A 23,012-nucleotide genomic window follows, 5' to 3' on the forward strand; every position below is an offset into this window, starting at 1 on the left:
TTCAATAACCTTAGTTATTGAAGTTACCGATCAATAAATAGACATCTAGTACATTTTAAGTACAGTCAGATGTATCTATTTGCAGAAGTGAAACACTGCAGACCTGTGGCTGCCACCAAGTGGCTGATACCAAACACCACCAACAAAAACAGAGAACTGCCGTGTGTATACTAAAGAAATATCAAATATAAAATCAACACAATCTATACTCTAGAAGAATAACTCTGACCATGTATTTTGGAAGACAGGTGCACTAAATCATCCTTTATCATGGATGGTAAACAGTGATCTAATCGTTTGATTGCACTGCAGTGTAAGTCCTGTTATCCTGCTCCTGCTACCCCATACTACAGAGATTCCTCTTCCAGTAACATGTGATACCCAACCCCACCAACAGCCCCATTTGGGAAAAATGTGAGGAAAAGGAGGAAAATTATAATCCTTGTCTCTAACTACACCCATTCTCCCCTCCACAACTATCCTCCTCCATCTGGCAGAACTGGTCTTCACCCGCAATAATTTTTTTCCCTTCCGCTCCTCCCACTTTCTCCACACTTGAGGGGTAACCCTGTGCACCCTCATGGGCCTCAGCTATGTCTGCCTTTTCGCTAGCTAGGTAGAACTGTGCATGTTCCCAACCTTCCCCAGTAATGTTCACACCCAAAAATCGGTCAGGGTCTATCCAAACCAGAAACCCTGGATCAACAGTTCTGTGCGTGCTGTGTGAGACAGAGCTTTTGCCACCGGTAACCAACAGGAACTCAGGAACTGCAGTTACAGTCTATGCAAAGTCATCAAGGCAGTGAAACAACAGCACAGGGACAAGATCCAAACACAACTCTCCACTAACAACACACACACCTTATGACATGATCTGCACATCATCGCAGACTTCAAAGCTAAGTGCAGTGGTGCTGCCAACATCGCTGCCTCTCTCCTAGACGAGCTAAATCACTTTTACACTTGGTTCGATGTCACCAACACTAAGCCCCTGAGGAGAGCCGCCAAAGCAACCTGCACCTTGGTCATCTCTGAGGCTGAAGTACGCAGGTGTTTCGAACGAGTGGACAGTCGCAAGGCTGTGGGACCGGACGGCATCCAAGGGCGGGTACTCAGGATGTACGTGACACAACTGGCAGGTGTATTTCCAGACATTTTTAATCCCTCCCTCTCCCAGTGTAGAGTGCCCTCCTGCTTCAAAACATCCACCATTGTCCCTGTACCTAAAAAGACCAAGGTAACATGTCTGAACAATTGGTGTCCTGTCACACTCACCTCAATAATAAGCAAATGCTTTGAGAGGCTGGTCAAGGACTACATCTGCAGCTTGCTACCGCCCACACTGGACCCCCTATAATTCACCTACTGACACAACCGATCGACAGATGACACAATAGCCACAGCTCTACATACCGTCCTTACACACTTGGAGAAGAGGGATGCTTATGTGAGAATGCTGTTCTTGGACTACAATTCAGCATTCAACACCATAATTCCCTCCAGGCTTGACAAGAAGCTCAGAGACCTTGGCCTTCACCTTGCCTTGTACAGCTGGATCCTGGAATTCCTGTCAGATCGCTGGCAGGTGGTAAGAGTGGGCTCCCTCACCTCTGAGCCTCAACACAAGTGCCCCTCAGGGCTGTGTCCTAAACCCCCTCTGTTACAATCTCTCCCTCAATGTCACAAAAACAAAGGAGCTGGTTGTGGACGACAGAAGGAATGGAGACAGGCTAACCCCTATTGGCATCAATGGATCTGGGGTTGAGAGGGTGATCAGTTCCTCAGCATAAACATCATTGAGGATCTCACATGGTCTGCACATACCGGCTGTGTGGTGAAAAAAGCACAACAGCACCTCCTTCACCTCAGACAGTTGAAGAAGTTTGGCACCAGTCCCCAGATGCTAAGGACTTTCTACAGGGGCATAACTGAGAGCATCCTGACTAGCTGCATCACTACCTAGTATGGGAACTGTACTTCCCTCAATCACAGGACTCTGCAGAGAGTGGAGTGGACAGCCCATTGCATCTGTAGATGTCAACTTCCCACTGTTCAGGACATTTACAGAGATAGGTGCGTAAAAAGGGCCCGAAGGATCATTGGGACCTGAGTCACTCCAACCACAAACTATTCCAGCTTCTACCATCCAGGAAACGGTACTGTAGCATAAAATCCAGGACCAACAGGCTCTGGGACAGCTTCTTCCACCAGGTCATTTGAATGATTAATTCACGCTGTTACGTTTGTATTTCTATGCTATATTGACTGTCCTGTTATACATACTATTTATTACAAATTACTATAAATTGGACATTGCACATTCAGACAGAGATGTAACGTTAAGATTTTTATTCCTCATGTATATGAAGTATGTAATAAATAAAGTCAATTCAATTATGTTCTCCAACTCCTCCTTTGCTACACTAACTGCATTGGTGTTGCTTCATGCACCCATGCTGAGCTCATCAATTTCATCAACTTTGCCTCTTAACTTCCACCCTGCTCTTAAATTCACTTGGTCAACTTCTGACACCTTCCTCCCATTCTCAATCTCTCTGTCCCCATCTCTGGAGACAAACTGCCAACCTACACTTTTTATAAACCTACCAATTCCCACGGTTATCTTGACATACTTCTTCCCACCCTGTCTGCTGGAAAAAATGCTATTCCCTTTTCTCAGTTCTTCATCTCCACTGCATCTGTTCCCAATATGAGCTTTTCTTTCCAGGACATCAGAGATGTTTTCCTTCTTCAAACAACAGGGTTTCCCTTCCTCCACCATTGATGCTGCCCTAACCTGCATCTCCTACATTTCCTACATGACCCTGCTCACCCTGTATTCTGGCCACCTTAACAGTGACAGAGTTCCTCTAGTCCTTACCTACCAGCCCAATAGTCCTCACATCGAACTCATCATTCTCCACAACTTCTGTCATCTCTAAAGGGATCCTACCACCAAATCTTTACCTCCCCCCACCCCCCACTTTCCGCAGGGTTTGCTCCTTCCACGATTCCCTTGTCTAGTTGTCCCTCCCTACTGATCTCCCTCCCAGTATGTATCCCTACAAGTGGCCGAAGTGCTACACCTGCGCATTCACCTCCATTCAGAGCCCCAAACAATCCTTCCATGTGAGACAACACCTCACCCATGAATCTTCTGGGATTGTCTACTGTATCTAGTAGCCTGATGCCATCACCTGTACATCGGTGAGATCTTTTGTAAACTGGGGGATAGCTTTGTCGAGCGCCTCCGTTGCATCATCCAAAAGTAGAACTTCCTGGTGGCCAAAATTTTAATTCAGATTCCTATTCCCATTCCGGCAGCCATGATGAGGCCGGTCTCAGGGTGGAGGAGTAACACCTTATATCCCTTCTGGGTAGCCTCCAACCTGATGGCATGAATATTGATTTCACCTTACAGTAAAAAAATTCCTTCCCCCATCCCTTCTTCTTCTATTCCCCATTCTCACCTCTCCTGGTGCCCTCCTTCTTTTCTGTCTCCTATGGTCCACTCTCCTCTCCTATCAGATTCCTTCCTCTCCAGCCCTTTTCCTTTCCCATCCACCTGGTTTCAACCTTCACCTTCTAGCTATCCTCCTTCCCCTCTTCCCACCTTTTTATTCTGGTACCTTCCCCCTTTCTTTCCATTCCTGATGAAGGATCTCAACCTGAAATGTCGACTGTTTATTCACGTCCATAGATGCTGCCTAACCTGCTGAGTTCCTCCAGCACTTTGTACGTGTTGCTTTCGATTTCCAGGATCTGCAGAATTTCTCCTGTTAATGCCCCACTCTCCTTGCCTACAACAATCCACTACTGAAAAACCAATAGGATAAATCTGATAATCCATCGTACCAAGAACTTTGGCAGAGATGGACTAAAATGTTGTCTAGACTACTGGATGGTATTCCCACTAATAATCAAACACTTGTACTTCCACTTTTTAAAAACACTTTACACCACAGTAATATAGAGTTTCCAATGGAATCAGCAAGTTTAAAGGAAAGAGGAAATATACACATATTCCAGACATTGGTTATAGTTGTAAACCAAGTCACATTCATGACTTCTGGTGTTCTGTCCTTCAATCACAGCTGTGGCAATACGTGTTGGTGGCTACATTCCAGGTCCCTAGCCTCGACTGTACTTGGACCCTGGCTTATATTCAGGGTTCAGGATTTCTCGACAATCGGATGCAAGATTATTATAAATTTACAACCGTGGGAGCTGGAGCAATAAGAGAATGCTACGATATAACTCTCCTAAAATTAATAGAAATAAATAGAAGTTGTAGAACTTGATCGTTAAATATGAGCAAGCAGTTGCATTGTAAAGATCAAAGGGACACCAACCAATCAATGGATACTGAGATGCAGCAAAGCTTTAAAAGTTCACTGTTAAAGTTAGTCATTTGGATTAATAGTAATCTCTGTTCTGTATCCACTGAAGCTTGAAGTACAAGGATTTTAATATTTAGCATAAACAGAACATTAGATTAGATTTATTTATTAATCACATGTATATCAAAACATACAGTGAAATGTGTCATTTGAATTAACAACCAACACAATCTGAGGATTGCTGGGGAGCAGCCCGTTAGTGTCACCACATATTCTGGCACCAGTATAGCCCATAATGTTCAGCAGGACAACATACAGTCAACATACAAAAATCATAACAGCAAAACAAACCCTCTTCTCTCTCTCTCTCTCTCACACACCACACACACACACACACACACACACACACACACACACACACACACACACACACACACACACACACACACACACACACACACACACACACACACACACACACACACACACACACACACACACACACACACACACACACACACACACACACACACACACACACACACACGTCACATCTGGTCCTCCGGCCTTAAGTCGTCAAGTCACTTTTATTGTCATTTTGACCATAACTGCTGGTACAGTACACAGTAAAAACGAGACAACATTTTTTAGAACCATGGTGCTACATGAAACAGTACAAAAATTACACTGAAATATGTAAAAACAACACAGAAAAAATTACACTAGACTACAGACCTACCCAGGACTGCATAAAGTGCACAAAACAGTGCAGGCATTACAATAAATAATAAACAAGACAATAGGCACAGTAGAGGGCAGTAAGTTGCTGTCAGTCCAGACTCTGGGTATTGAGGAGTCTGTTGGCTTGAGGGAAGAAACTGTTACATAATCTGGTCGTGAGAGCCTGAATGCTTCGGTGCCTTTTCCCAGATGGCAGGAGGGAGAAGAGTTTGTATGAGGGGTGCATGGGGTCCTTCATAATGCTGTTTCATAAGGCCGTGGCCTCGGTCTCCAAGATGTAGGCTTCCGACCTCTGGACTTGTCAACCTAGGAGCTTCAACATCCCGACTCGCTGAGCCTTCGATCCCGGGACTCACTGATCACAAGCTTTGGGCCTCAGGACCTGCTGACAGACCTCTGATTTCCAAACCTGAGGCCTGCAGACCTCAGACTCTGCCTCAGAGATTGCTGCCTCTGACTTTGGAGTATTCTTACCTGAACTTTGACCTTCAGCTCCTTCCCCTTATTCTTTGTTTACTGCTGCTGATCTCTCACTCTCCTCATCCCTGCCCCTACCCCTAACTTCCTGTTCCAGCTCCAAAAAAACTTCCCCATGAACCTTTGCCACAAACCTGACAGACGTAACAGCTGGACACCATTTTGATAAGTAAATCTTCCTTACCGGATCTCTGATTTATATTCCACAAGTCTGTGCTGTGCCAGTGAATTCTGCACACTTCGGCCATCGGTAATGTTGTTCACTGCATTCCTTAGAGCACGTAACTATAAACATAAACCATGACAAAATAATTACTGTCAACTAATTATAATACTCTAATACAATGCATTCCAGTTAATTGGGGCACATCAGGACCAGTACATTTTGGCCCAATTAAGCAGCTGCCCCAAAGTTTCATGGAATAGTTAAAGGTATAAAAAACTACCATTTAGCTGAGTAACAAGTTATGTAATTAAATGAAATACAAAACAAATTAGAACATTACCAATACTATTACAGTTTTATGGTACTGTAATAGTTCCTAACAGTTTATCAATGGATGAATTCATCCAGTATACACTGCCATGTCTTTTTGATTGACTGCAAGTGAACAAAATCATTGCAGACACCAGATGTAGATAATGGACTGCCTTCATACAATGTTATAGATGACTGCATCCTTCAAATCTTAATTTTTGTTATAACGCTCAAGATGATTGTCAATATTTTCTAATTCTTGTAGTTCCTAACTTGTTGGAGGAGTGAAATGGCTTAATTTTCACTTATGGTCATTTCTAGCATCTCAAAGCCTGCATTTATGAAATTACAGTGAGCAAAACAAATCTGAATTGTCTTACTGCTTATTTCTCACCGACTATCAATGACAAAATTCACTAGAATTTGAACACACACACACAACTGACAGCACTTAACAACTGTTCGCTTTAAGTACAGTGTGGTATCTAATGGCCACACAAGTGCACGTGTCTGGCGCAAGTTAGAACCTATTTAGCAACAGTCTCCTGCCCCTATAAAGTGGCTAGTGCCACTATTTGGAATCCCGGCTATTTTCTCGATTAATGTTTGTTCTTTAAGAGTTGTCCCAAATAAGTGGCTGCCTCAATTAAATGGCCCAATTTACCATAATCCATTGTATATGCTTATAGCCATTTAATGCTAGTTAACCCAATATACTGTCCATGCATAACAACAAACTAGTGTAAAGTGTTCTATATAAAATATTAATCAACTTCCAGAACATATTTAAAAAAACATTTAAACAATATGTTCTAAGCTTGGTTACTTTGCATCAAAATCCATCATAGAACACATAATGAATTGAGTGAATGTCATCAATTCAATAGTTTTAGACTTCATCACATACTATATATTTCAATGAATTAGTGTGTTCAATCTTGTTCAAAGATTGTCATTTTAAATTAGCAAAATAATTGCAAACCTATTTTCCTTTCATCAATAACGTTGCAATCATTTCTTTGACCATGATTTCAAAGCCAGTTTTAAATCTGATTTACAGCAAGTGTGTATATGCAGCAATGATGTATTCAAACAGGCACATTACATCAAAAAAAAATCACGATTAGCCCTTTTGAAGGGCTGTTGCATGTCGTGACATTCATTTACAAAACTGGACTCTCAGCTGATGTCACCCTGCAAGTTAAGGCTGAAATTTCATCACTCCCTGGTTTCTTCCGCAGTAAAATGTTCATACCTTGTCAGTGTAAAGAGTGGCAAGGTTCTTCTGCTGTCGAAGTTGATACTGGTCATACAGCTGAATCAGCTTAGTTGCCAATACATGCTCACGACTGAACATAGGGTGGTGGGTGAATACAATACCGGCAACATCAATGTCGAGTTGAAAATGTCCTTGTAGCTCTGCTGATCCAGTGATATATTGATTATTGTACTTGGACTTCTCAGCCTGAAATTACAACAAGAAGATTGCTGAGTCCTCTTTAGTTTCTACTCTACATTCAGAAAAAAAATGGTAGTGTAGTGGTTAGCACAACATTTCCTGGTACCTGCGGCCCAGGTTCAATTCCCACCGCTGCCTGTAAGGAGCTTGTACGTTTTCCCCGTGACCACATGTGTTTCCTCTGAGTGCACTGGTGGGGGAGGGGGAGGAAGATGGGGGAGGGGGAGGAAGATGGGGGAGGGGGAGGAAGATGGGGGAGGGGGAGGGGGAGGAAAAATTTCCATTTTGCTATGAATTGCCCTAATCAGCTCAGGAAGTGCAACCAGGAAACATTTGCACAGAAAATAACATACCTATAACTTGTTTGAGAGTCTGATTTTCAAGGTATACCATAAAAGATTATTAATAAAAATTAAATGGCTCAGAATTGGAAATGTATGACAGAAGTCACTAATTTGAATTGAGATAGGAGGCTGGCAGTATGGATAAAGGATTCAGATGCATAGAGTACTATATTACAGAAACAGGTCCTTCGGCCCTTCTACAATCCAGAGCCAAAACTTCTTTCTAATCATCTTTCAGGTCTCCCCCTTTATAGAAAGAGAACATGCTCAGTCCGTTTAGTCTTTCATGAGCGTTAAGCATTCTCAGTACAGGTATTGCCATTTTTGCAATTTCCCTAGGGATTTATACACATTTTCATAGAATTGTTACAGCATGGATGGAGGCATATGACCCACTGAGTCCATACATGCTAAATGACAAATCAATCAAAATAGTCCCACTCTTTCCCTCTGTAGCTACTTTGTCGTACATTTATCCAAAGGTTTTAATTAAATTTGAATTCTTGTAGATGAAAAATTCTCAATATGCTATTTTTGATTTCTAATCGTTGTTTAAATGCTTTGTGAAATGTATCTGCTCTGACCTTTGTGTACCTCTCTCCAGTTCCTATTTTCCAGAAAGTATTTGACCTTTGTCCACGTACTCAAAAAAATTGCCACTCAGTTCTCCAGCCTTCCTGTTACTGTTGGTGCCATAGAAATCCTTTATACAAATACTGAACAACCGTTTTAGCACAAATTCCCAAGCACCATTTCTTCTCAGCAACCTGAGTACCGATCTTGATTTCTTAATGCCATTTCATTATCTTTTATGCCACTAATTCTACACTCTTTGACTTTAGACATGAATCTGTAAAGCAGTGCCCTATACAAGGCTTTTTTAAAATGTCATTATTTTTTGCATTACTCTCACCCACCTTTTCAGCATATTAAAATAAGTCAAAAAGATTGGAGAAGTACAATCTTCCTGTTTAGTTCATATTATATTTTAAAATCCTAGATGCTTTTCAATTGTACTTTTGAGTAGGAAATCCAGTATCTTTCCTAACCTTCACATTAAGCTGATAAATCAATAGATTCCTGAAATTCATCTGTTTCCTTATTAAATTGAGGAATGATGTTAGCTGCCTGTCTTTTGTATATTTTATATATGTAACAAAACTATACATGATTGTTTACACTGGTGAGACTGAATTATCTACATAGATAGAACTACCTGCACCTTCTCCACTTGATCCCAGCTTGTAACAAGGGGAAAATAAAACTGCACATGCTGTAATATAAATGTGGAGAAAATTTGAACAATTGTTAAAAATGCTCAGCAGACCAGACAGTATCTATGGAGAGAGAAACAGAGGTAGCATTTCAAGTTGAATAACATTTCATCAGACTAGGAAAAGATACAAATCAAACATTATACATTGTAGAGAAGGGGTGATGGATGGGGAGAACATTGAAAATGATTGTAATAGAGTGGAGACCCCCTCAGCAAAAGAAGCAGCCCATGTCTGCATGTAGCAAAACCTAGACAACCTTTAGGTTCTAAGTGATAAATGGCAAGGATGTGAAAAATCACTAACTTGAGGGGCAGGGAATTTGTCCCAGAAGCCTGCCCAACATTTATCTCTCGAACAGTATTAAGAAAAACTGGCCTGATCAGCTTACTCATGTATGAGTTTGTTGTGCTCAGATTAGTTGCTGCCTTTCCCATTTCACAACATTTTAAACACTTCAGGATGTTCTGGCACTGTGCAAAAGGTTTACAAATGCAAACCTAGTTTTATAGATACAGAAATATCATTATATATCTAAAGAAAAGTTTGTATTATTATACGTATAACCAGAAGTAGCAGCATTTATTTGGAAACTATATCAAACAGTGCTTCAGGGAGGCACACTAGGTATGGATGCCAGAGCTAAAATGGTGGTGAACCACCCTCCCCACCGCATCCACTGGTTCATTGTCCATAAACAGCAAACAACTATAAGCTATATTTTTTTTAAAAACAGTGCACTTGAAACACCATTACTCAATTATAAAATTTAACATTTCATTTTTAAAATATTGATTTTTAGTTCAGATTTAGATTAGGCTTTCTCAGAATCTATTTAGGGATCTAAGGATCACACTTTAATGCAAATTTGAACCACTACAATAATTAAACAATAGTGAAATTATCCTCAATGCAAAATGAAATACAATTCCTTCAAGAAGCATTCCTTGAGTATAATGAAGGGTGCAATATTAATGCTATAGTAATCATTCCACAGATAATATTAATTTCTGCAGGTTTTAAAACAGATCTAAAATGTTTTCATATTTAATCTGAATGATATTAAAAATCTTGCATTCCTGAAATGGATCTGTGCTCAGTGGCTTTCATGCATATTGAAATTGCATAAAATGCTGGCTTCACAAAAGTCTCAGAGTACTAACCATAATGGATCCAAATCTCACCAAGAACCACAGCTGGCATTGCTGCCACAAAGCTGCAGTGACCTGGGTTCAATACTATCTTTGGTTGCAGCATGATCTCCCAGTGACTGCATGAGTCTCCTGCAGCTGTTCTAGTTTTATCCCACATATTATGATGTTTCACTGGGTTAATGAGCCACTGTAATTTGCCTCTAGTGTCGGTGAGTAGCAGATGAATCAGGGGAAGGTTGATGGCTGTGTGACAGAGAAAAGTTACGGGGAGATAAGAGTAGTAATGGGTCTGACAAGAATGCTCTGAGAGCCAGTATTGACTCAGTGAGCCAAATTACCCTTTCTGGAAATATGAAGCTGGCTTATTTTAAGAAGGAATTTACAAAGTTTAACTTCATTACTAGAATGAAATCCCATTACATTAATCCTTGAAAATCAACTGACTTGAAGGCAGGACCTGGATTTTCCACAAGATGCCACCAAAACAATAGCAGTTATCAGCAGTTATGAAAAACATTTTCAGAATTCAACACAGTCAAGACCATAAGACATTGGAGCAGAATTGGGCTATTCTGTCCTTTGAGTCTGCTCTGCCATTTCATCATTGCTAATCCGCGTTCTTCTCAGCCCTAACTTCCTGCCTTCTCCCCATATCCTCTTAAGCCCTGACTTATAAGAATCTATCAACCTCTGTCTTAAATATACACATGGATTTGGCCTCCACAGCTGCTTCTGACAAAGAATTCCACAGATTCACCACCCTTTGGCTAAAGAAATTCCTCCTCATCTCTGTTCTAAATGGACATCCCGCTATTCTGAAGCTGTATCCTCTGGTCTTAGACTCCCTCACCATAGGAAGTATCCTCTCCAAGTGGCTGAGGGATTGGAACAGGGGGCAGGGATTCAGATTTCTGGATCATTGGGACCTCTTTTGGGGCGGGTGTGACCTGTACAAAAAGGACGGGTTGCACTTGAATCCCAGGGGGACCAATATCCTTGCGGGCAGGTTTGATAGAGCTGTTGGGGAGGGTTTAAACTAGTTTGGCAGGGGGGTGGGAAGCAGAATGTGAGTGCAGGGATTAAGGTAGAAGGACAAGGGCATGATGCTAAGAGTTCTGAGTTGATGAGGAAGGACAGGCAGGGGACAGAACATAATTGTAGCCAGTTAAAGCGGTTGAAATGTGTCTATTTCAATGCTAGGAGTATTAGAAACAAGGAGGATGAACTTAGAGCATGGATTAGTACGTGGAACTACGATGTTGTGGCTGTTACTGAAACTTGGTTGGAGGAAGGGCAGGATTGGATGATGCAGGTCCTGGGGTTCAGGTATTTTAAAAGGAATAGGATGGGAGGTAGAAAGGGGGGGGGGGAGTGGCATTGCTGGTCAGGGAAAGTATCACGACTATAGAAAGGGAGGATGCTGCAGAAGGAGTGTCCACGGAGTCGGTCTGGGTGGAAGTCAGAAATAGGAAGGGATCAATCACTGTGCTGGGAGTAGTCTTTAGGCCCCAAAATAGCCCTCGGGACACTGAGGAACAGATAAGCAGGCAGATTTTAGAATGGAGCAGGAAATACAGAGTAGTAGTTATGGGTGATTTCAACTTCCTTCATATTGACTGGCACCTCCTGAGTGCAAGGGGGATAGATGGGCTGAATTTGTCAGGTGTGTTCAAGAAGGATTCCTGACACAGTATGTGGACCGGACGACGAGAGGAGAGGCTATACTGGATCTAGTTCTGGGTAAAGAACCTGGTCAGGTGACAGACCTCTTGGTGGGGGAGCATTTTGGTGAGAGTGATCACAACTCCCTTAGCTTCAGCATAGCTATGGAAAGGGATAAAATCAGACAAAATGGTGAAGTGCTTAACTGGGGAAATGCCAACTTTGAAGGGATGAGGCAGGAACTAGCGAGAGTAAATTGGAAACAGATGTTCAAAGGGGAAAGCACAGAAGTAATGTGAAGGAAGTTTAGGGACCACTTGAGCTGGGTTCAGGATAGGTTTGTCCTACGAGGCAAGGAAAAAATGGTAGGAAAAGGGAACCGTGGCTGACGAAACATGTGAGGCAATTTGTCAAGAGGAAGAAGGAAGCATATGTTAGATATAAGAAGCAGGAAGTAGGAGGGGCTTATGAGAAATATAGGGTAGCCAGGAAGGAGCTAAAGAAAGGACTTAGGAGAGCTCAAAGGGGGCATGAGAAGGCCTTGGCATGTAGAATTAAGGAGAACCCCAAGGCGTTCTATATGTATGTGAAGAATAGGAGGATGATGACAACGAGAATGACGAGAAAGGATAAAGAGGGCAACATGTGCCTGGAGGCGGAGGAGGTTGGAGAGGTCCTAAATGAATACTTTGCTTCAGTACTCACAAGTGAAAAGGATCTTGATAAGGATGAGGTGGAAGTAGAGCGGGCCTGCGTGCTGGACAATGTGGAGATTAAGGAAGAAGCAGTGCTGGATCTTCTTAAAAACATTAAGATTGATAAATACCCAGGGCCGGATATGATACACCCCAGGTTGTTGTCGGAATTGAGAGAAGAGATCGCAGGAGCATTAGCCATGATCTTTAAATCCTCTTTGGCTGCAGGGGAAGTGCCGAAGGACTGGAGAATGGCAAATGTAGTTCCCTTGTTTAAAAAAGGTAATAGGGAGAAACCTGGAAACTATAGACCAGTGAGTTTTACATCAGTGGTATGCAAACTACTGGAAAGAATTCTTAAGGATAGGATCTATGAGCATTTGGAGAAGTACAGTCTACTCATGGATAGTCAACATGGCTTTGTGAAGGGAAGATCGGGCCTCACGAGCCTGATTGAGTTTTTTGAAGAGGTAACAAAAGAAATTGATGAGGGTAGGGCAGTGGATGTGGTCTACATGGACTTTAGCAAGGCATTTGACAAGGTCCCTCATGAGAGACTCATCCAGAAAGTCATGAGGCATGGGGTAAGTGGAACCTTGGCTGTATGGATAAAAAATTGGCTTAAAGGAAGAAAGCAGAGGGTAGTTGTGGAAGGAAAGTATTCTGCCTGGAGGTTGGTGACTAGTGGAGTGCCACAGGGATCTGTCCTGGGACCCCTATTTGTGATTTTTATAAATGACCTGGATGTAGAGGCAGAAGGATGGGTGAGTAAGTTTGCGGATGACATGAAGATTGGAGGAGTTGTGGATGGAGCTGTAGGTCGTCGAAGGTTACAAGAGGATATAGACAGGCTGCAGAGTTGGGCAGAAAAATGGCAGATGGAGTTCAATCTGGACAAGTGTGAGGTGATGCATTTTGGAAGGACAAACCAGAAGACTGAGTACAGGATTAATGGTCAGTTACTTAAGAGTGTGGATGTACAAAGGGACCTTGGAGTTCAAATCCATACATCCCTCAAGGTCGCTGCACAGGTTGATAGGGTAGTTAAGAAGGCCTATGGGATGCTAGGCTTCATTAACAGGGGGATTGAGTTTAAGAGTAGAGCGGTCATGTTGCAACTCTACAAATTTCTGGTGAGACCGCACTTAGAGTATTGTGTTCAATTCTGGTCACCTCATTATAGGAAGGATGTGGAAGCTATGGAGAGGGTGCAGAGGAGATTTACCAGGATGTTGCCTGGTTTGGAGAACAAGTCATATGAAGCAAGGTTAGCAGAGCTGGGACTTTTCTCTTTGGAGCGTAGAAGAATGAGAGGGGACTTGATAGAGGTCTACAAGATTATGAGAGGCATAGATAGGGTGGATAGTCGGTACCTGTTTCCCAGGGCACCAATGGCAAACACCAGAGGGCATATGTACAAAATTAAGGGAGGGAAGTTCAGGGGAGACATCAGGGGTAAGTTTTTTTTACACAGAGGGTTGTGAGTGCCTAGAATGACTTGCCAGGGATGGTGGTGGAGGCTAAAACATTAAGGGAATTAAAGAGCCTCTTGGACAGGCACATGGATGAAAGAAAAATGGAATGTTATGGGGTAGTGTGGGTTTAGTACTTTTTTTTAAGGATTATATGGGTCGGCACAACATGGACGGCCGAAGGGCCTGTACTGTGCTGAAGTGTTCTATGGTTCTGTGGTTCCATATCTACTGTATTGAGGTTTCAATGAGATCCCCCCCTCACTCTTCTCAATTCCAGTGAGTACAGGCCCACAGGCATCAAGCACTCACTATATGACAAGTCTTTCAATCCCCGAATCATTTTTGTGAACCTCATCTGCAACTTCTCCAATGTCAACACATCCCTTCCTAGATAAGGAGCCCAAAACTACTCACAATACTCTAAGTGAGGCCTCACCAATGCCTTATAAAGCCTCAGCATTACACCTTTGTTCCTGTACGATGTTGTTATGCAGCTTGGAGTATTGTGTTAATAGTATCTTAACTTCATGCCCTGGTTAATGTGTGAGGATGAATAAGTAGATGAATAAGAGTCGAGGCATGCCCTCAAATGCTCATGCCAAGATACTGTGATCTTTAATACTGATTTAACAAAATGTTTTCAAACAAATCCTACGAACAAAAATGGAGAATATCCGCTGGTCAGTATACGTTTCTCCTAGCCTTCTAGCTGCTCATATTAAAAAATACATAGAATTCCAGACGTAGAGGCCCTCATGATGGCATAAATTCACTGTTAATAACCAGCAAAAGAAGCCTTTGAGTAATAATTGGAATGGATCTGAGCTTCAAGGATGACGGTAGTACTGTGATGCTGCTGTCCTGTTGCTTCAGCAACCGAGGGTTGATCCTGACCAGGAGGTAATTAAAGACTCCCTCAGACCTGTTTCTTACACTGATGCTATAATTAATTTTAATTGTTTTAAATTCAGTTTAAATGAGTTCAAGGTAATTATTGATCCAGCATTGATTTAATTAAACCAATGAACTAAAAGGTAGCTAATTTTTTCAACTACATGAATGACAGGACACATTTTCAAATCAATTCAGCAAAACAACCATGTCCCAGCTAATTCCACTCAACCCAATTTTGCTGATTTACAGAATTGGTGTGCATGCCAAAGGGCACATGGGTTAGTGAAAGAACAGCCTCACTGTGAGGAATTGATATTTTGTCCTGAATATACTGGTCATGTTTTTCCTGTTCAGCACCACATCCAAAACCAAGATCTGCATATTCACTGCAAGTTAAGTCAATCATATTGCAAACATAAAGAACATACATTGTTGAGTTAAATGCTATTTTAAATAGTGTGGGTGTCAGAAATTACCAGCTTCTCTATTCTACTTTTGCCCATGTAGTGATACATATTAAATGCATTTTAGTATTAAAGCTGCTAGGGAACTCAAATGCACAGAAGTAATTTAACAAAGTTATTTCCTGCAGGTTGACCTTGCTGATATCATACACAAAATGCTGGAGGAACTCAGCAGGCTAGGCAACATGTAAGTCAATAAATAATCGACTTTTCAGGTTGAGACCCTTCTTCAGGTCCTGAAGAATTATACTCAGTGATTTGTTACAAGTACAAATTATCGGTCATTATGAGATATTCACTACTTAGTAACTTGATACTGTAACATTACTGGAGATGTATTAGAAGCAATAGGAAAATATCTATCTAGATCAAGGGTTCCCAACCGTTTTTATACCGTGCACCCCTACCATTAACTGAGGGGTCTGTGGACCCCAGGCTGGGAACTCCTGATCTAGATACAGGCGATGAAAAAAAAAGTGTGGATTACAAATTAAAGAGAAAATGCTGGAAATCCCCAGGAAGTCAGGCAGAGAGGGAAATGAGGTTAATATTTCAGGTCAATGACATTTCATTCTAATGGGATAAAAAGTCACTGACTTGAAATGTTAACACAAGGAAATCTGCAGGCGCTGGAAATTCAAGCAACACACACAAAATGCTGGTGGAACGCAGGAGGTCAGGCAGCATCTATAGGGAGAAGCGCTGTCGACGTTTCGGGCCGAGACCCTTCGTCAGGACTAACTGAAAGGAAGGATTGTAAGGGATTTGAAAGTAGGAGCGGGAGGGGAAAATGAGAAATGATAGGAGAAGACCGGAGGGGGTGGGGTGAAGCTGAGAGCCAGAAAGGTGATTGGCAAAAGGGATACAGAGCTGGAGAAGGGAAAGGATCATGTGACGGGAGGCCTAGGGAGAAAGAAAGGGGGAGGGGAGGACCAGAGGGAGATGGAGAACAGGCAGAGTGATGGGCAGAAAGAGAGATAAAAAAGGGGGAAAGCTAAATATATCAGGGATGGGGTAAGAAGGGGAGAAGGGGCATTAACGGAAATTAGAGAAGTCAATGTTCATGCCATCAGGTTGGAGGCTACCCAGCCGGTATATAAGGTGTTGTTCCTCTAACCTGAGTGTGGCTTCAACTTGACAGTAGTGGAGGCCATGGATAGACATATCAGAATGAGAATGGGATGTGGAATTAAAAGGTGTACGCTCTGTCCGCCAGAGAAAGCAGGATCTCCCAGTGGCCACACATTTTAATCCCACGTCCCATTTCCATTCTGATATGTCTATCCATGGCCTCCTCTACTATCAAGATGAAGCCACACTCCGGTTGGAGGAACAACACCTTATATACCGGCTGGGTAGCCTCCAACCTGATGGCATGAACTTTGACTTCTCTAACTTCCGTTAATGCCCCTCCTCCCCTTCTTACCCCATCCCTGATATATTTAGCTCCCCCCTCCTTTTTTTTCTCTCTTTCTGCCCATCATTCTGCCTGTTCTCCATCTTCCTAGGTGCCCCCCTCCCCCTTTCTTTCTCTCTAGACCTCCTGTCCCATGATCCTTTCCCTTCTCTAGCTCTGTATCCCTTTTGCCAATCACCTTTCCGGCTCTCAGCTTCACCCCACCCCCTCCGGTCTTCTCTTATCATTTCGCATTTTCCCCTCCCCCTCCTACTTTCAAATCTCTTACTACCTTTCCATTCAGTTAGTCCTGACGAAGGGTCTCGGCCTGAAACGTCGACAGTGCTTCTCTCTATAGATGCTGCCTGACTTGCTGCGTTCCACCAGCATTTTGTGTGTGTTGATCTGAAATGTTAGCTCTTTCTCCCTCTCCCTTGCTCCACTTTCTCTTCCTTTCATCCCTCTCTCCACCAACTTGTTCAGGATTTCCAGTATTTTCTATTTTATTTATCAGCAAATGGAGATTGAACTTGGCTCTGCAGTGAGTACACAGGAAATTAAGAAAACAAACTACACCTTGAAAATATTCCCTTAAATCTACAATCATAACCTGATCTATGTATAATAATCACATCTTACCTGTAGCCTGGAATGTTTTCTTTTAAATCTCAACAATCTATTGGCATCTCAATAATAACTGAGATGGCATCAAGGCATAACTCTTTAATCAGAAAATGATATCTGCCTTACAGTTAGTTAAATAAACCAGTTTCGGGCTAGAATGAACACAATGGGCCGGCTTACCTTTCTATATAAAGTTTCTAATGCAGGATCCACTTCATCGTGGGGAGAGAATATAGGAGGTCTGGTTTTGGTCTGCTTGATTGGGTTAGGTAAGGCTATAATTCTGCCGTCACTTCCAAACCATTTCTTCCCCTATGATGATAAAATGACTTTTTGAAACTCAGAAGTTAATAGGTTGAAATAAAATGCAGTTTTTTAACATATGGGAAATATGCAAGAACATACCACACTTTGGCTTCACTTACATCCTCATTTTTAAGTAGCCGATTCTCAAAAATATTCTGGTTTGGTTTGGAAACTTTTGGTTTTTCTCCAACATATATACCTTCATCTTCGGGATATCTTGGTTGCATGTTTTCAGGAACTTTCTCTGACGTAGACACTGAACATTAGAATAAAACTTATAAGATTATCTATTTATTCGTAAGCAATTTAAAGTAAGACATTCAGATCCCAACTTTGTTGGATCGGGTATGCTAAACACATTCAAATCTAAGAGGCTTGTGCATGTCAGTTCAATAATAACAATTAGACAATTTCCAAGGTGCCCACAGACTTTATCTGACTGAGCACACAGGTCAGAAATTAGTAGCTTTAACCTGCTCATCAATTAACAAAAAAAATGTGCAAAGTCTTAGTAATTTGAAATGTCCCAAATGTAACACGAGAAAAGATTTGTATTTATTTATTTATTAAAATACAGCGTGGATTTGACCCTTCTGGCCCTTGAGTCGTGTCACCCAGCAAACCCCCAATTTAATCCTCGCCTGATCACAGGACAATTTACAAATACCAGTTAACCAGCCAGCCGGTAGGTCATTGGACTGTGGGAGGAAACTGGAGCGCTTGAAGGAAACCCACGTGGTCACGGGGAGAACATACAAACTCCTTACAGGCAGCAGCGGGAATTGAACCCATGTCGCTGGCACTGTAAAGCGTTGTGCTAACCACTGTGCTACTGTGCCACCCCAACTGAGCCGTATCAAAGTTGTTTTCTTTAAATGACATTGCATCATAAGTACTACTTACTATAAATATTGTCACATTATTAAAAGATAGAGCAGCTGACGACTTCAGCTTGGAGCATTGCTCCGAGGACATCCTGGAGTTAAATTAAATGCCCATGCACATCTCCATTCGGCTTCTTGTTTTCTTGTATTTGCCCTACATTATGTATTAAATATTTCAATTGTCTATTACCTTATTTATAATAGGGAATGTTCATGTAAATATTAAAGCTCCTGTTTCTCTTCAAGTATTCACAAGTGACTGGTTCTGCACATTATTATAACGAACCTGTTAACTGCCTGGAATTTTAGCAAAATACATGATTTAATGTTTATTTTAGGTGAGTTACCAACTCATTAAATAACTGGACAGTTGTATTTCAGACAAACTAACTTATATCACAGTATGCATTTTCAGCTTAAAACTAGTATTTTTATTCATGAAAAAAATATCCTGGAATATAATCTACCATTTTTTCCCTACAGATATGGATGCTGGACCACTGTACAAAATAAATTACCTGCCAGAATACTGGGGGTGAAAAGGACTTTCCGATCTTTCTGCAGTCGATTGTGGTAGCCTTCATAATCAGGAGCTTTCACTACAAGAAAATCACGAGCCGTCTGATCGATTATAAAGAGATAGCCATCTTCATCATTATCTTTTACAAGGGGTTGATCCTCTTCCTGCAATAATTAAAGAATATTGATTTAATTTTTTAGTAGATGAACTCCTACTAAACAAACACATGGCAAACTCTGTATGTGAATGGTTCAATCTAATTCCTCTTTGCCTTCCTGCTGCTACAGGCAGTACATTTATTTTTTATTGTTTGGAATACCAAGCTCCCTTAACCATTCGTATTATATTAGTTCCACCTCTTAAAATTATACAGGCAATTTAATATAATAATCTGATCTACTCTTAAGAAATAATTCTTCTAAATTGAATCTGGGCATGTTTGGTCAAGACAAATGCTGGAAATACGTTGAATTACAACTCCTAAACATTTTTATCATGTCCAAGTACACAATCATGCCATATAACCTTGAATTAAATAATGTAAACTATTTTTCTTTAAAAGGTTACATTTCTGTTTCTGAATGTCTTCACTCTTCAGATCCTCCTGTACCACACGTCCAGCAGAATAGAGCTGCAGGTGATACAATTGCATTCTTCTGATTTCTACAGTCAGGAAGTCGCTAACTGGAGAACAACCTAATGCGATTCTCTCATGGATATGCATGCTTCCATTATAATAGAGTTGGCTTTCAGTTAACTGAGATAATGTTGTGAGGAATGCAAAGTGGCTACTGGCTTGCAGAAAACTTTGTGGTATTCATAATAAATCATAAATAAGTACACTGTAAGATGCAAGACTTAACAAGTGATTCAAGTAGAATTCCAAAATTCCAGAATTGCCAAAATTCAGCATTCAATTCCACCCAGTAACAGAGTGGAAGCACACATGTAAGCCCAACCTTTCCAACATGTAAATCATGTCTCAGTTCACATGAAAAGCATTAATTTTTAAATAACATCAAAATTTTTAAAATAACACTGAAACGGCTCTACTTCCATCTTTAAAATCTCTATTTTTCCCTTTCAGGGTTCTTTTGATGTCCCTGACCTGGAGTTACACACTGACTACAGTTCTTTGGGGGAATGGGACCCACTTTCGGGGTTTCACAACGGCCACTGTTTGACACGCCAAAGGTTCAGCCTGAGACTCTGGCTCGGATTTGGAAGCCTAGGATTTCGGGTCTCTGGAGACGGGCAGATTGAGGATCACTATCACGGCAGGAGACCCGTGTGTTGTCGGAGGAGTCAGGGTATCTGTGGCTGGGTGCCTGGAGACCTGAGATCTTTAGGCACAGAGCTTGAAAAAAGTGACATAACGGAGTTTCAACATCGTAAACCAGTGAGTTGTTTGTTATGTTTCCCAGCTCGCTGGGAAAACAGACAACTCCTCCTCTCTTATTAGGGGGAGGGGGGAGAGAAGGGGGGAGAAGAGAGAGTGGGGAAAGAGAGAGAGGGGGAAGGGAGAGGGGGAAGGGAGAGGGGGGAAGGGAGAGAGAGGGGGAAGGGAGAGAGAGGGGGAAGGGAGAGAGAGGGGGAAGGGAGAGGGGGGAAGGGAGAGGGGGGGAAGGGAGAGGGGGGGGAAGGGAGAGAGGGGGGGAAGGGAGAGAGGGGGGGAAGGGAGAGAGAGAGGGGAAGAGAGAGAGGGGTGAGAGAGAGAGGGACAGAGACACACACACACACACACACACACACAGAGTGGTATGTTGTATACCAGGTGAAACGCAGTCTTTAGATAGATAGATAGATAGATAGATAGATATACTTTATTCATCCCCATGGGGAAATTCAACTTTTTTCCAATGTCCCATACACTTGTTGTAGCAAAACTAATTACATACAATACTTAACTCAGTAAAGAATATGATATGCATCTAAATCACTATCTCAAAAAGCATTAATAATAGCTTTTAAAAAGTTCTTAAGTCCTGGCGGTAGAATTGTAAAGCCTAATGGCATTGGGGAGTATTGACCTCTTCATCCTGGGTAACTGCAAGCCTGTGTCTTTGCTATTGCTTTGCGGGTGCTAATTCCTTTTCGATGCTGATGGGGGAGGGGGGATTGTTGCTTGCTGCTGCATTTGTGTGGGGGGAAGCTGGGGGCATGACTTTGGGGTTCTAACATTTAACTGTCATTCATTCTTTGGGGCACACATCTGTTTTTGTAGATGGTTGCGAAGAAATAGAATTTCAGGGTGTTTATTGAATACATTTCTCTGACATTAAATTGGACCTTTGATTCTTTGAGTTCAGTGAGTGAATTTGTACTCCACTACCTTCAGATAAAGAAGAAACTAGCTAATGGGGAAATAAATCATGGTTCACAGGACTTTGGTCACCTTTGAAGGGTCGATAAAACACATATCCAGCTTCGGGGAAGTTTTTCATTTTCATGTTAGATAAGCAAAATGTTCCCATCAGATATTCAATAAAAACAAGTAATATTTTTATAAAGCTTAATTTCTTAGTAATATACATTTTCTATCTATTGAATTGTTCATCTGCTGGGTTAATGTGGTGATAATGGGCTGTGCCTCAGATAAGGAAAAAACTGGGCTTAAAAAAAGCATTAATCTGAAACAAAACAAAAGGCTTCTCAAGACAAACAAGGCTCCTGTAAAACATTTTTCCTCAAACTAGACTGTCAAGTTATTTAGTATTTAAAGGAGCCATCTGCTGACCAGGAGTTCATTGCAGTAGATTGCTGATCATTCATTAATATTCAGATATAAGGTCATCTACTTGAAAGATTAATGCTGATTCTCTTTCTCTGAGTGCTGTCTGATATGCTGAGTATTTGCAGAACTTTGTTTTACTTCAATCATTTAATCAGTTGTACAGACCCTCACTCAAAATACTGGCATTGCATCTTTGATGTATATTTTTCCCATTATAATCCTTCAGGGTTGAATTAGTGATAAATGGTCATAAATATATGGGAAAGTATTAGGTAAATATTGTATTTATAGCAAGACCCATCTGGACTCAATAAGTCAATGAAGGCAATCAACAAACGACAGCTGGGGACTTTTCTCATTTCTATTTTCTAATTTCTTTCTTTCAAATAGTGAAACTAAACTACACCTAATTAAAATGCAGCCATGTTTTCAGCTAGCACGAGAGGGCACAGTTTTAAGGTGCTTGGAAGTAGGTACAGAGGAGATGTCAGGGGGGAAGTTTTTTTACGCATAGAGTGGTGAGTGTGTGGAATGGGCTGCCAGTGACGGTGGTGGAGGCGGATACGATAGGGTCTTTTAAGAGACTTCTGGATAGGTATATTTGTTTAGGCATCTGTTAGTCTCGTGAGACCATGGATTTGCACCTTTGAATGTTTCCAGGGCGCAGGCCTGGGCAGGGTTGTATGGGAGACCGGCAGTTGCCCAACCTGCAAGCCCTCCCCCCTCCACGCCACCGATGTTGTCTAAGGGAAGGGCACCAGGATCCAAGCAACTTGGCACTGGTGACATTGCAGAGCAATGTGTTGTTAAGTGCCTTGCTCAAGGACACAACACTCTGCCTCAGTTGAGGCTCGAACCAGTGACCTTCAGATCACTAGACCGATGCCTTATCCACTAGGCCACGCGCCAACGGATAGGTACATGGAGCTTAGAAAAATAGAGGGCTATGGGTAATTGTAGGTAATTTCTAAGGTTGGGACATGCTCGGCACAACTTTGTGGGCTGAAGAGCCTGTACTGTGCTGTAGGTTTTCTATGTTTCTATGTTTCATTTCCTATTTAGTAAACCAGCAGAAAAACAGACAGCAAATA

General features: G+C 41.8%; 1 protein-coding gene across 4 annotated transcripts in view; it reads right to left on the reverse strand.

Annotated features, from left to right (window-relative positions):
* Window positions 1-23,012, reverse strand: part of cc2d2a (coiled-coil and C2 domain containing 2A) — a 150,430-nt gene that overhangs the window by 71,058 nt on the left and 56,360 nt on the right. For all 4 annotated transcript variants that reach the window (XM_073064983.1, XM_073064982.1, XM_073064980.1 and 1 more), the window contains exons 11-15: window positions 19,186-19,351; window positions 17,903-18,039; window positions 17,658-17,789; window positions 7,292-7,501; window positions 5,743-5,843 (exon numbers count right to left, since the gene is read on the reverse strand). In XM_073064983.1, coding sequence (XP_072921084.1) covers window positions 5,743-5,843; window positions 7,292-7,501; window positions 17,658-17,789; window positions 17,903-18,039; window positions 19,186-19,351 — 746 coding nt within the window. The remainder of the gene's footprint in view (window positions 1-5,742; window positions 5,844-7,291; window positions 7,502-17,657; window positions 17,790-17,902; window positions 18,040-19,185; window positions 19,352-23,012) is intronic.

The sequence above is a fragment of the Hemitrygon akajei genome, chromosome 13 (assembly GCF_048418815.1).
Source record: "Hemitrygon akajei chromosome 13, sHemAka1.3, whole genome shotgun sequence".
In the NCBI taxonomy this organism is placed as follows: domain Eukaryota; kingdom Metazoa; phylum Chordata; class Chondrichthyes; order Myliobatiformes; family Dasyatidae; genus Hemitrygon; species Hemitrygon akajei.